Source organism: Symphodus melops (assembly GCF_947650265.1).
Source record: "Symphodus melops genome assembly, chromosome: 1".
Classification (NCBI taxonomy): Eukaryota; Metazoa; Chordata; class Actinopteri; order Labriformes; family Labridae; genus Symphodus; species Symphodus melops.
In genome coordinates this window covers 32,202,582-32,216,353 of record NC_136691.1, presented here as the reverse complement: position 1 = coordinate 32,216,353, position 13,772 = coordinate 32,202,582, and the positions used below count along the sequence as shown (strand labels likewise).

The window sequence follows — 13,772 nt, the reverse complement described above, 5'->3', positions numbered from 1 at the left end:
GGGTGCCGGCTTTGTCCTTGCAGACACAGAGTAGTCTTTAAACTCAATCTTTTTACCCAGGTGCAGCAGCCTGACAACAATGGCGGTTTGAACAAAGGCAACCTTCTAGCCTTGCCCCATGAAATGGTTATTGGCCGTATAAGCACAATATCATTGAAAAGATGATTGCAAAGAATGGAATGATGACTGCGGTAGGCGGTAAAATCTATATATCTGTGCAGGGATGTTGGATGAGGATTCAAGGGGGACATATTTGCGAAGAGAATGTCAGCGAAATACCTTGAAAAACTCCACTTTCCTGTCTCCTACTGTCAGTCTATACTCAAAGCAGCCGACAAAGAAGAGGTTTACGAGGTACTGAGAAATCAAAGGGCGCCTAACACAGGGGAAGGTTTTGTTCCATAGATCTGTTGAGACCTCTTATTGTTATTTCATTTTGTTGGTAGTACTGTGTGTGTCAGTTGCTCATGTTTGTTGTGTTTGTGCGTGCAGGGCTGTGACCCGTCCGGTTCTCATCCTGCTGCCCGTGCTGGGTCTGACCTGGCTGTGTGGAGTCCTCGTACATCTGTCTGTAGTGGTCGCCTATGTCTTCATCGCTCTCAATGCATTCCAGGTAAACAAATGTTAAGCTCTCCTATCGACCCTGGAAAACCAGTTTATAAAAAGTGAAACTAATCTGATTGTATAAACGTCTATGGAAGAAAAAAAAAAGACTTCAACTTGAGTGTTTAAATGGTTTTAACTTCTCTGTTAAAGAGAGGAGTCCTCTGATCATAAACCAGCTCTTTGTAGGAAACTTTATTCTCTCTTCATGTTGTCAAGACAGAAAAAAACTAAAGTCAAGAGAAAAGTCAACTTCTATACTTTGTGATTTCAAATAATGGGCTAAAACAAGATAAGTTGAGTTGATCAGGATGTTCATTAGCTGCAGCTTATTTGTCCTTGATGTCGACAACAACCTTTTCAGTGAGTGTGACATGACATCTTACACTTAAAGCCTAATAAACAGGACGACATTCAATAAAACAGTTAACATCATGAACACAATAACAGATGTGACAAAACATGAAGACAATAACAGAACAAGAAGAGCTCCTGGAAACATTCATGATAAGAAGCATCCAGTGCAGTGACATCAGTGTGTTGACCTGCTGTCGGTGGAGATAAAGGCTGTAAAGGAGTTGTAGTTTTTTGTTTTTTTTAATATTTTGACCATAATAACAACAACAATTATGAATACTATCACTGCTTTGCCCATCATCATGATTACCATCATAATAATCACCACTATCTTCATTAAATGATTTATGACTAAAACATGTGAATATGTCTTGTTAGATTGTTATTAAAGGAAGAATGTGAGACTTTTTGATCCAGTAGATGTCACTCTTGAGCTCCAGCATGACACCAAAACAAACTGCTGTTTGGAGACACCTCCAGCCCCTCTGCACTCGCGTCCACATCAAGGAGTTATCAGTTAGATCGCACTATAATTAAACAACATTTAGTGCAAGCTGTGTTAGCAGGCTAATGCTAGCACATTTCAGTTAACTCAGAGCTTTACATTAAACATACATGGACACAGAATGACAGAGATATAAAGAGACTTAATCCAAATAATCGGTGAGTGTGTTCTTCTTCTTCTCTCTGGTCCTCGACTCAAACAGCTTTATACTCAAGGCCGTCCATGTAAACAAGATGTAAACACAGCTCTGTCAACAACACAGCTGACTGACGAACGGCCATTACAGTAGAGAGAACTCCCTTGATTCCCCGACAGCCTCGATGTCGTTCTTTGTTATTGTATTGACTGAGAGCCCCCTGGTGGTGGAATCTAAAAATCAAACAGCTTAGTAAAAGTGTTAATGAATGCAGATCTGAACGCTAACAAGGGTTTTAAAGGTTCCTGAGCAGTCTTTAAGAGTTAACAATGTTCTTGTTAGCTCTTATTAATGACTTTGACATTTAAAATAAAAATGCTAATGTAACTATTAATAACTAAATGTGGTCAGGCACATACAAGGCATCTTTTTAGGCCTTAAAGGAAGTCATGGCAACCAGTGTGTGCGTGTGTGTGTGTGTATATCAGCGTGTGTGTGTGTGTGCGTGTATCAGCGCGTGTGTGTATATCAGCGTGTGTGTGTGTGTATATCAGCGTGTGTGTGTGTGTGTGTGTGTGTGTGTGTGTGTGTGCACGTGTGTGTGGGGGAGATGGTGGTCAGGCCTTTGAACGACAGGTCATACCACATCTACCTCCATCTCTCCTCCCCTGATAACAAAGAAGGAGTTGCTTCCTCTCTCAGCCATGCTCTCCTCACTGCAGCCTTCTCCCATACACTGTCCCCGTTCTTCTTTTACCTTCCGTCCATTCTGTACATCCCTCTCCTCTCTCCCCTGTCTTTGCTTATCCTATCCACCCGTCTGTGCTCTTCCTCAGTCTTTAATTAATCAAAAAGAGCCGGCCCCTGACTGACCCCCGGAGGGCTGCTAGTTAATTTAGATTTACTGCCAGTGTCCAGCTGAGGGCAGATAACGCTACAGTAGGAGTTCTTCCTCATGTGGGTAGGAGGAAGACACTAGTCCAGTGCTTCTGCTTCTTTCAACTTTCAATCTTATTTGGCTGACTTAAAAGTTTAAAAAGGAACGATATGAATGAGAGGGTCTGAGGCTCAGAGGGCAGAGAGAGAGCTTACAGCTGAATAATGACATCCACAACAGGTTCTTTTTCAGTCCGTCACATTTCTGTCGCGCTCGTAGTTTGGATTTGTTGCAAACACCAGTAAATGATATTGTTTCACAGGCGGCGGTATGAACTGCCACACACACACAATAAAACTCTGGATGCACAAATTAAACAACCTGGCACACAAATTCACCAACACGGTGCTACACAGGCAGCTGCGAAATAAAACACAGGGGACGGCAAAGAATGTGTCTGTGTGCTTTGCTTTTACACAGGACTGCAGCTGCTTTATCGCTGTCTCTCTCTCTCTCGCTCTCTCGCTCTCTCTCTCTCTCTCTCTCTCTCTCTCTCTCTCTCTCTCTCTTGCGGTGAAGTTCTGTCCAAGCAAATACTCATTTTGCGTGGGGGGGGGGGTGCTTATTGTGCCTTTATTATGGAGATAGGACAGCTGATAGAGTCAGAAATTAGGCAGAGAGAGATTGGGGAGCGACATGCAGGAAATGAGCCGCAGGTTGGATTCAAACCCCGGCCGGCCGCTTGGAGGAACACAGCCTCTGTACATGGGGTGCACACACGAACCCCTGCACCACCAGCGCCCCCTTACACAAACTCATGCGTCATGCAAACTTCTGACTCGGTCAAAATATAATTCATTGGGCCCAAAGAAAGAACTGGAGCACACATAATGTATCACATAAAGCAAACCAATGATCTTTGCCTTTAGTTAATTTTGCCTTCAGTGATTCATGTGCTTCAGTACTTCTTTATTTCTGTTCACATAGATGGACGGTTTCTTCCTGCACACACCAAAGCCTGCTGAAAAATAAAGTTCATGTACATTGACTTGATCCTACAAGGAGTAAAAATCTTCAGAATATGTTTTAAAATCAGAAATGCTAAATCCTCCGTGCCTGAAGTAGCAACTGTATTTAATCCTATCGTTAATGCAAACATTAAAGGTTTATAAACATGTCTTCGTGTTAGTCTGACGGCTTATCTGTAGGGTGACGTAAACCTATGAGACACAAAGCAAACAAACATGTACACAGCCCAGGTGACGCGATCCAATGGTTTCTGAATGGGTCGATGGTACTCAACCCAACACTGGGCAAGGAGCTGGAGGCACGCCCTAAGCCTCCTGACATCTACAATGTGCCAACATGAAATGTTAGTTGAAATCATCTTTATGTCCTGACATTAATTAAGATCTTATGTGCTCTGAAAAAGGAACAAAGAAAATCCATCATCTGTAGCAGCTGTAAACCTTTGACCAATGACTGCCATGAGGTGCCAATCTGATGAACCAATCACACGCCTCCCTGCTCGTTCTTGACACCTTGCGTGCTCGAGCCCACACTCGAATACTGTCACCGATGACAACAGTTTATACTGTGAGTTTGTCCTTGACAGAAGCGCTGCTTGTCAACAGTCAGGGCAGTCATGTTTTTAAAAAAACGTGCATTGTGATGAAGTGTATCGTTTACCTACCGCTATATGAGACATGAGATGACAAGTGACGGCGCTGGTGCGTGTAAGTGAGGGGCGTGGCTTTCAAGAGAGCACAGAGGGAAGGGGGGGGGGGGGGGGGGGGGTGAAGACGGAGCACGGAGGGAAGGCTTCTTTTAAAATCAAGATAGTTTTCAAAAACCTACACATGTTGAACAAAGACCCACAAATGCCACGATACTGCAAAATAAAAAATGATTCACAAATATGTTTTTAAAGTTGTAATCGTGTCTTTCTTTTTCTATCTATCTTTTGTATGCTTTCATGTGACATTTGTCTGTGTTTATGTTTAAGGTCTGTGTCAGTGAGATTAAATAGTGAGCTTTCTGTTCCCCAGATGTGTTTTTACACAGCCTTCAAGTGTAAGTGCTGGAAACCCTCACAAACACTTCATCTTTCTGACATGTCCAGTGTTAACGCTGTGCAAATAGTATTTATTTAACTTTGTAATTTTGTGTTTTACATTTTGTATTTAAATTTTTGACACTTTACTTTTTGTCGATACTTTATTTTCTTTGTCCAATTTTAATATGGCTGCACTGTCATTCATACTACTCTGTGTGCCTTCGAATTTCCCCCCAAGGACAAATAAAGTTTTGTTTTGTTGTTTTTTTAATTGAATTTAATCAAGGACTAACCTGTCCTGCAGAGGTGTCATGATTAAGTGGAGCACACACTTAAAATACAGGACATACAGGCGGCAACCATAAGAGAAAACAGAGAAGACGAGAGAGATCAAATTTGGTTTCAGCTCAGTCACACCCAATTGAAGAAAAGGGAGTCTCCCAGACTAAAGGTCTGCACTAAATGTTTCTGTTTTTGTTGCTTTCAAAAAAAGCAGCTTGTCAGCTTGGAGTACTGAATGTTAGTAAAGCTGTGTACAGTTTATTGTGCTCCTTTCTGTTCTTTCTCATCAGCTTCCTAACGTGTCTCTCTCCTCTCCACAGGGCCTGTACATCTTCTTAGTGTATGCTGTTTACAACAGCGAGGTATGGATGCATTTTGTTCTCCGACAGTGCTGCTGCTGCTGCTGCTGCTGCCTGTCGTCACTGCGGCAGAATCTCAGAATGTATCTTTGTGTGGTATGTGAGGCTGCCAGCCTTTTGGACTAACCAGTGGGTGTAACCACCACTTCTCATTTAGGTGAGGAATGCCATAAAGAGGATCAAAGAAAAGAGGAAAGCCTTATCTTTCACAGTGAGTGAGTTATAAGTACATGGCAATGATCAGATCCATCAGTACGGTGCAGAAAAGACATTCCCTTTTGATAAAAGTTCATTTCACTCTAAGCCACACCGCTTTGTGTGGGCAGCTCTTTAGCAGTGTAGTAGTCCAGTAAGCTTAGAAGACTTGAAATTCATCACTTTGCTGAACTTCTGATTTGGGTCTTTTCAGAACTGCTCGCAGCCAACTAGTTTCCTTCCCTCCCAGAGGGCCCCGATTTCCTCTTGGGGCCACAGTGCTCTGACCCCTTCTAGTCCTGAGACAAGTGAGACCTCTGGACCCCCCAGCTCTGCCTCCACATCGCTGGTCATCAAGAACGGTGAGCAAACCTGGGGCTTGTGATTTAGGGGACTTTTGGAGTCAGCCTCAAGTGGACACGCGAGAAACTGCAGTTTTTCTGCATTGGCTTTGTTTTTCAACACGAAAAGAAAAACACTGTTTTAAAAATGAATTTGTCTGTTGTTGTCTTTTTAGAGAGCTTCAGGAAGGAAAGCTTTGTGACATTTTCTTTGAAACCAGCGTCAGGAAACCAAGTAAGTAACGTGAATAAACAGATGTGTGTCATCTCTACAGTGTCAAAACGTATGCCTTTGTTTGTGACTGAATATGTTCTATGTCTTATTTTTATTCAACAGGTTGTCCAGCTGACCGGGTTCAAGCCATCAGGTACAACTCTTACAACATGATGCTGACCTGTACCCATTTCAGTTTGGGTTGAATTGGATTTTAAATAAATCAAAGTCAACCATACAAAAAAGAAAAGTATCACAGCATCAGAATGCAAGTTCTGCATTATGGGTAAGAAACATAACTATGTTTTTATTGCCCATAATAAGCACCAAAACTTGCATTCTGACATTGACATTGACATGGTACAATAAAGTAAAGTAAAGTAAAATTTATTTATATAGCACTTTTCGCAGGCAGGGGCCACAAAGTGCTTCACAAACAGGGTTTAAAAACATCACAAGCAATACACAGACAGTACAAAAATCATAGCAGCCCTAAAAGAGACTAATTAAAAGCCTGGACAAATAAAAACGTTTTCAGTTGACTCTTGAAAGTGACAACTGAATCAATTGAGCGCAAGGATGATGGAAGTTCATTCCAGAGGCTCGGAGCAACGACCTGGAAAGACCGGTCACCTCTAGTGTGATAATGAGCTCGAGGGACCTTCATCAGGTTCTGATCCATAGACCTCAGCGCTCGCACAGGAGCGTAAAGCTGGATCAGCTCACTAAGGTAAGAGGGAGCCTGACCATGTAGGGCTCTGAAGGCCAGAACCAGGATTTTAAACCTGAACCTAAAAGACACTGGCAGCCAGTGAAGGTCTTTCAGAACAGGGGATATGTGGGACCTCCTATTTGTGCGGGTCAGAATTCTTGCTGCAGAATTTTGAATTAATTGCAGTCTAGAGAGCTCTTTCTTGTTAAGACAAGCAAACAAACTATTGCAATAGTCTAAACGTGAAGACACAAAGGCATGGATAATGATCTCCAAATCATTCTGCGAAACCATGTTTCTAAGTTTGGAGATCTTCCTCAGTTGAAAGAAGCAGTTCCTTGACAGCTGTTTACAGTGCTGGACTAAAGACATGTCTTTGTCGAAAATAAATCCCAGGTTTCTAAGACTAGGCTTCACGGACTGGCCTAGGTCCCCCAAGAACTGCTTAATCCCTGGAATTGAGTCATCAGGGGCGAGAATCAATGTTTCTGTTTTCTCAGCATTGAGCTGCAGAGAATTTTCGCTGAGCCATTGTTTGATTTCCATCAGACAAAGACGTAGGGAGCTCAGCTTCTGGATCTCGGACGGCTTAAAAGAGCAGTACAGCTGGATATCGTCAGCAAATAGGTGGAAAGAAACATCATCGAACCTTCGTATGATCTCTCCTAGAGGGATCAAATACAGCAAAAACAAGACAGGACCCAAGACGGAACCTTGAGGCACACCACACAGCAGGTCCGCAGACTCCGACCTTATTTGGTTGGCTGTTACATTGAAGCTTCGTCCAGTTAGATAAGAAGAGAACCATTTTAGAACTGAACCCGACAGTCCAACTTGATCCCTCAGTCTTCTCAGCAGTATCTGATGGTCTACAGTGTCGAAAGCTGCGGACAGGTCCAAGAGAACCAGGACCGTGAACTTTCCAGAGTCAGCAGCCATCATAATGTCGCTGGACACTTTCAGTAAGGCCGTTTCCGTGGAGTGTTGCTTACGGAAACCGGACTGAAGCGGTTCATGGATGCTGCTTTGATCCAGGAAAAGGGTCAACTGATTACAGACCACCTTCTCAAGGATCTTTGACATGAAAGGGAGCTTAGAAATAGGCCTAAAGCTATTAAGATCTGTTTGGTCTAGGCCTGCTTTTTTTAGTAATGGCTCCACTATGGCATGTTTGAATGCAGTAGGAAACACACCAGTGGACAAAGACAGGTTAACCATTTTGGTCACACACGGGCCGATTTCCCCAAACACTTTTTTAAAAAGCCTACAGGGAAGGACGTCAGATGAGCAAGAGGAGGGCTTCATCTTAGACACCACTGCTGAAATATCAGCAACCGTCACAGTCCTAAACAAGGACCACAAGCTGGAGACAGGCTCAGAAACAGCAGGGGTAACACGAAGAGGGGGCGGGATGTTGTCCTTGATTATCTTTATCTTGTTTGTGAAGAATCTCAAAAGGACTGTATGAATGCCCTCAGAAGTAGCGAGGTTGTCAAGTTATTATTTTGATGTCTTACTCATTACAGAGGTGCAAACTCGTTTACAATTGTGTTTAGTGATGCCCAAGCATCAGGCGCTGACTGAAATGGGACATCAGTAAAGCTCAATATCTCTGCCTGGTTATCTGGATGTCAGCTGATTCACAGATTAATATTATAAAGACCTGGATACAGTTGATGCAGTGACATCATGCACAGGGAGGGAAGCTGAAATGTTGTCATTGTGTCTTTCTGTTATTCTGCGGGTGTTCAGATTGAATGTTAATGTTGCAAATCTGAGCAAATAGTACACTGCATACTACACATGGTCTTGTGTAGCGCTTTCCTTGTCTTCTGACTCCTCAAAGCACTTTTATACCTACACAACCTTCACAACCTGTAGGCAGAGGCTGCTATGCAAAGTGTCCACCAGAATGAACCAACCCATACATGTATTTGGGTTAAGTGTCCTGCCCAAGTGCACATTGGACATGTGGCTGCAAGAGATGGGGATCGAACCCACAACCTTCTGGTTGAGAGATGACCCACTCGACTACTATCTAATATGTTAGAAACCCTCTAATCATGAGAAAAGTCCATTGTCTCGATCTTTTGCCTGCTTCACCCTTCAGAAAATGTGTGCTCAAACAGGTTGTTTGGATATGTTCCCTTTGTGACATCACAAAGGGCAGTAGTCCCTCCCCCAGGTGGGTGACACTCCCACAGATAGGTGTTTGTTCTGCCCTCTGAGTCTGCCTTCTTAAAGTAAACAATAGGACATGGAGCGAGAAAGCTACAACCAATCAAGCCCTTCCAGAGAAGGGGCGTGGTCAGACACAGCTCATTTACATATTTAAAGCTACAGACACAGAAACAGCCTGTTCTGAGCAGGGCTGAAATAGAGGGGTTTATAGACATGATCAAATACAGGATCAGAGTTGATTTACAACAACAATCTCCATACACATGTTTTTTGGGAGCTCTGAGACTCATTTAAACTGGTTGTAAAGGAGGAGAATATTAAACCTTTAAAAGTATTTGTATCTACATTCACACTGATTGGTCCTCCCGTCTTTCTTTGGGCAGTGAACTCCCATTTTCTTTAAACCACAATTTATGATGGTATATATTGCTTGGAAGGTGACCATTGGTTGGACAGTACTTTTCCCAAAGCATTGTGGGAGTCCAATATAGAGGGCATGATCATGCTTACTCAATTCAAACATTATTATTCACTATACAGTGAATAGTGAGTGATTTCGGACGGACAAAGTTTTCTTTTCACTACGTTTAAATCCCAGCATGCACCTGTGCCCTCTGCTTCTACATGGTTACCAAATATTGGTCATTTTTTAAATATTATGAGTGCTGTCTTGTTTTTGTCTATGTTGTAATAACACGACAAATGGTGCATATTAAAGCTGCCTTGAGTGACAAAAGTAATATGCATTTGCGTATTTTCTCATTGAAATTCCTGGCTTTAGTTGACTGAATGCACTGACTCATATTTCTGCCACTACTAAAAGAGTTCGCCCTTAATGGGAGACCTGTGTGAAAAAATGCTGCGAGTATTTTATGCTCTTAATGTCCCCTTCTACATAAAGCAGGAGTAAACATAGAATAGCTGCCATATTTCTACCTTTCTAGAGTCTCTGATCTTCTGTGGAGAACATCATGTGGAATTAGTGTGAGAGGAGTCAGAGCCCCAAACCACACAGCACTCAGATGTAAGGATGATTACCAGATGAAACAAAGAATAGAGTGCAGGAGAAAGAGCAAATAGGGGTTTTAATTTTCCTGCATTGTCTCCATTTACCTGCACAGTGTTCAGCCCGGGGCCTGTGTGAAAACTGCCCCCGTGTCCTTTGTTGGTGTGAATGTGCGAGCGGACACAACAGATGGTCCCAGTGTCTCTGGAGGGTTAAGTCATGTTCAGTGTCTCTTAATTGCTTGGCAGTATGTTGACAGAAGTTTGCAATAGATTCATTAAATGTTTAGGCGTCTGTGAAAAACGCCTGATGGAGGGTGTTTGAGTGCTGCTGGGTGTTCATTGTTGACCAGTGAGACAAAGAACAAGTTCATTCCCTTCTATCAGCAACAGACAGCGCTCGCTATTCACACTATCAGCCATTAACCACTTCAACACCTGCTCTCTCTCACTCCGCCTTTCATTTCCTCCTCCTTTCTCCTTCTCTCTTTTGTACACAAACACACTCACTCTCCTGTAATGCAAAAACATTTAACGTCAGACCGGGCTCCAAGTCGTAGCTAATGCCTTTCACTTTTTTCACCGCAGGTTTGTTGAACTGCAAGTTGAGTGGATCCCGATACTCAACCACCATAAAACATGCGCCACACTGCTGCAAAAGGGAGGAAGTGGAAACAAAAGATCCATCTTGAAGAAGTGTACCAAAACACGCAAATAAACACACTCACACAAACACACAACAAAGCAGATGTGGAAGAATATGAAGCATAAATGATGATTATTTGCTAGTACTTTGTTCCCAGGACTTTTAATTATTTAAACACACAGCACAATGCGCATGTTGTTTTTTTAAATTGCCAACACAATGACCGACGGGGTGATGTAACCGATGTCTTTAGGAAGTGATGTTGGAGGTCCTCATCTCTGAAAAACATTTTGTGATTATGGATTGTAGATCATTGGCTCAGTATTTGAAATAATGAGCAGAACCCACAGCTGCTTCAATTTGAAAACGTGCAAATAAAACAAAACTGTGCGTGCATAACTTGAACTTGAAGTGCTGTTTTGCAAAATGTGTGAACCAACTCTCTAAAGCAAGGGTAGACATTTTATTTAAAGGGGACATATTATGAAAAATCCACTTGTATTGTGTTTTTGAACATATATTTGGGAAACCCTGCTGTCTACTGACCTGCAACATGTGAAATAAATCCATCCATCCAGTCCTTTGATTGTGGGCTTCATAAGTCTTACAAAACAGAGAAAATGCTCAATTTTTAATTTTAGCTCTCTGTGCGATGTCATAGTAGGATTCTGGAAAAATTAATCCCCCCCTCTCCTGGTGTCTCCACCCATGGACTCCACCTCCAGCATGGAGTAAAACTTTAGCTCAGACCATTTTTAGTTTCACTCGCAGAGGAGCGACGTCTACTGGAAAAACTCAGGGGGGGGGGGGTCTCGTTGCATTTAAAGAGACACACACACCAAAACAGAGCGTTCAGAGAGAGCTGGTTTCTACAGGGTCACAAATCTCCTCTGTTGCTTGATTCATGTTATATTTGGACCAACGCACAGCACAGAGGACTAACACTAACCCCTGACCACAGGGAACCTGTTCGACAAGGGGTATAATATGTCCTCGTTAAGTACCATCATATATTTGTTAAAATCCTTTGTATCTCAAAGAGGTTGTTTTTTTTAAATTCTCTGACGAAAAAAAAAAAAAAAAACAATAGACGTGGCTATCACAGGCCTACTATAGGATGAGAGGAATTGTAGCCTGTGGACTGCTGCTCACATTCTGTGTATGTCTGGAGTCTTCCAAAAGACAAGGGAGAAAGGAAGCTCAAACTTGTTATACAAGGATATACAGTCACTTTTTGGCTTAGCTGAGGTGGAAAGGCGTTTAGGAATTTAAGAACAATCATTCAACAATGAGCTTTACAGGGGACAGGTACAGGGGTAACATACGTCCTTGTAGGTGAAGGAGCTGAATACCAGCATGGAGACAAGGCAGCACTCTGCAGTCCTTTTCTCTTGTGCAAAAACAGTGTGGCAGACACACAGTAGGTAGTCCTTGTGCTCATCTTCCCACATGCTCTCTCTAGACTTGACCTCCTGACAACAGTACACAATCATTTGTTTTGTGAGATTTGCTCTGGAGGGGGGCATGATGGGAAAGGTTGGGAGAATGGATCCCTCCTACTTCTCATTCGCTTTTACTTGTTTCTCTGAAGTGCCTATTCAAGCTTATATTCAAGCTACATACACTGTATATATCAGTAAATATTTGCTTATATTCAAAGTCGGACATTTACATTATGAACTAGCATACAGTACATCGGCTTTATTCACAGTTTAGTAAAAGAAACAAAACACAATGAAATAGAAACATAACAAACAGAAAGAAAAACAGAAAGAACTCAAATCATCCTGGACTTAGTTCATTATTCATGTTTTGTTTGAAGAAATATAGTTTTTTTCTGGAAGTTTAGAAGATCATTCATGGAGATAATTACCAGTGACCTGGTCTTCATTAGTTATCATGAATTATTTGTAATAATGATTAGCCAGTTCCTGTGCAGCTTGGTTGCTAGACAACAGGGGTTGCACTTAGACACTAAGGTTAAGGGTAGTGACAGGTGGGGATGCAAACAGAAGGAGCTCCGTTGACCATCCACACCTGCCTGAGCGGTCCCACGGGCTACAAAGGCTGACCCGCATACCTAGGCTATGTCCATTGAATGAGGCTTTCCCCAAAATAAGATTTCTCAGGAGTTTGTGGTGCTGTTGGCTACCTTTGGATATCACCATAAGCACCATGAGCAGGAGGGATAGCATGCATCATTTGGACCAAAAGTACAACATAGAGTACATCCAAAATGGACAGAGCTGTGAAGTCATCCAAGTTCGTACCGTTTGCCACTTGCTAACTTTTTGATTTTTTTTGGTACGTGATAAGTAGGTCTACCTTAGAGAGGTCTAATAATAATAGATTATCGTGGGTATGTCCCCACCCACTGTAGCTGACAAGGACATTAGTCCATTTAAATCTAATCCAACTAAAACCGTAGCTTGACTTTGTTAAGTGACCATGACTGCTTCTTTTATACAGTCTATGAAACTTTATGATCAATCACTCAGGTGGTTGAAAGCTTTGCAGAGCCACATGTTGCCTTCTTCTTAATCTCCATTCAGTCTCATGTCCTGACATAACACAAAGTTCTTCTCAGCATTTATGTGTGACTAACATTCACTCTAAATGGTTCTCGCAACATTTTGGATCAGACTTGGAGAAATGATCACTATGTTGAACCTATGATGTCTCTCTGTCACGGGTTCAAATCTGACCAGTCATTCCCTTCTCTCTCTCTCTCTCTCTCTCTCTCTCTCTCTCTCTCTCTCTCTCTCTCTCTCTCTCTCTCTCTCTCTCTCTCTCTCTGTGTGTCCCTGATTTCTTACTCTAGTCTCTCTCTGCAATAAAGGCATAAAGAGCCCCAAAAATAAACCTCTAAAAGAAGAATGGCAAAACATGTCACACCTTAAAGAAATAACGACGGTCTCAGTGAGATTGATGTCTTTTGTCAAGATGTTGAATGACGACCTTCATAAAGTAATGCTTACTGGTTAAAAGGCTTTTACTGAAGTACATGTTGAAGTTGAATATCAGCCACACAGTGACTGCTGTACTGACTCCTGTATTATTTATGAGCATCACTTTCATCATTGCTGCACAGCTGATGAATGTCACACAATAATGAATGTCACACAAAGTGGAATTTTTGTTCACTGGTTTTATTGGTTTGATGCTATTACAATAAAATAAATTCAAAGAAAAACTAAATGTTTTGGTCACTTTTACTTCTTTTTTGGGGGGGTGGGGGGGGTGGGGACAGGACACTTCAGGTTAAGAAGGGATGGACTGTCAACTCACCAGGAAATAAAAAAA

At 42.2% G+C, this 13,772-nt stretch overlaps 1 protein-coding gene across 1 annotated transcript in view; it reads left to right on the top strand.

The window, feature by feature from the left end:
- Window positions 1-13,438, top strand: part of adgrd2 (adhesion G protein-coupled receptor D2) — a 48,667-nt gene extending 35,229 nt beyond the window's left edge. The window contains exons 19-25 of the mRNA XM_079363678.1: window positions 493-613; window positions 5,137-5,178; window positions 5,333-5,386; window positions 5,585-5,732; window positions 5,888-5,946; window positions 6,049-6,081; window positions 10,415-13,438. Of these exons, the coding sequence (XP_079219804.1) occupies window positions 493-613; window positions 5,137-5,178; window positions 5,333-5,386; window positions 5,585-5,732; window positions 5,888-5,946; window positions 6,049-6,081; window positions 10,415-10,420 (463 nt within the window). The 3' untranslated portion in view covers window positions 10,421-13,438. The remainder of the gene's footprint in view (window positions 1-492; window positions 614-5,136; window positions 5,179-5,332; window positions 5,387-5,584; window positions 5,733-5,887; window positions 5,947-6,048; window positions 6,082-10,414) is intronic.
- The last annotated feature ends 334 nt before the right edge of the window (window positions 13,439-13,772 follow it).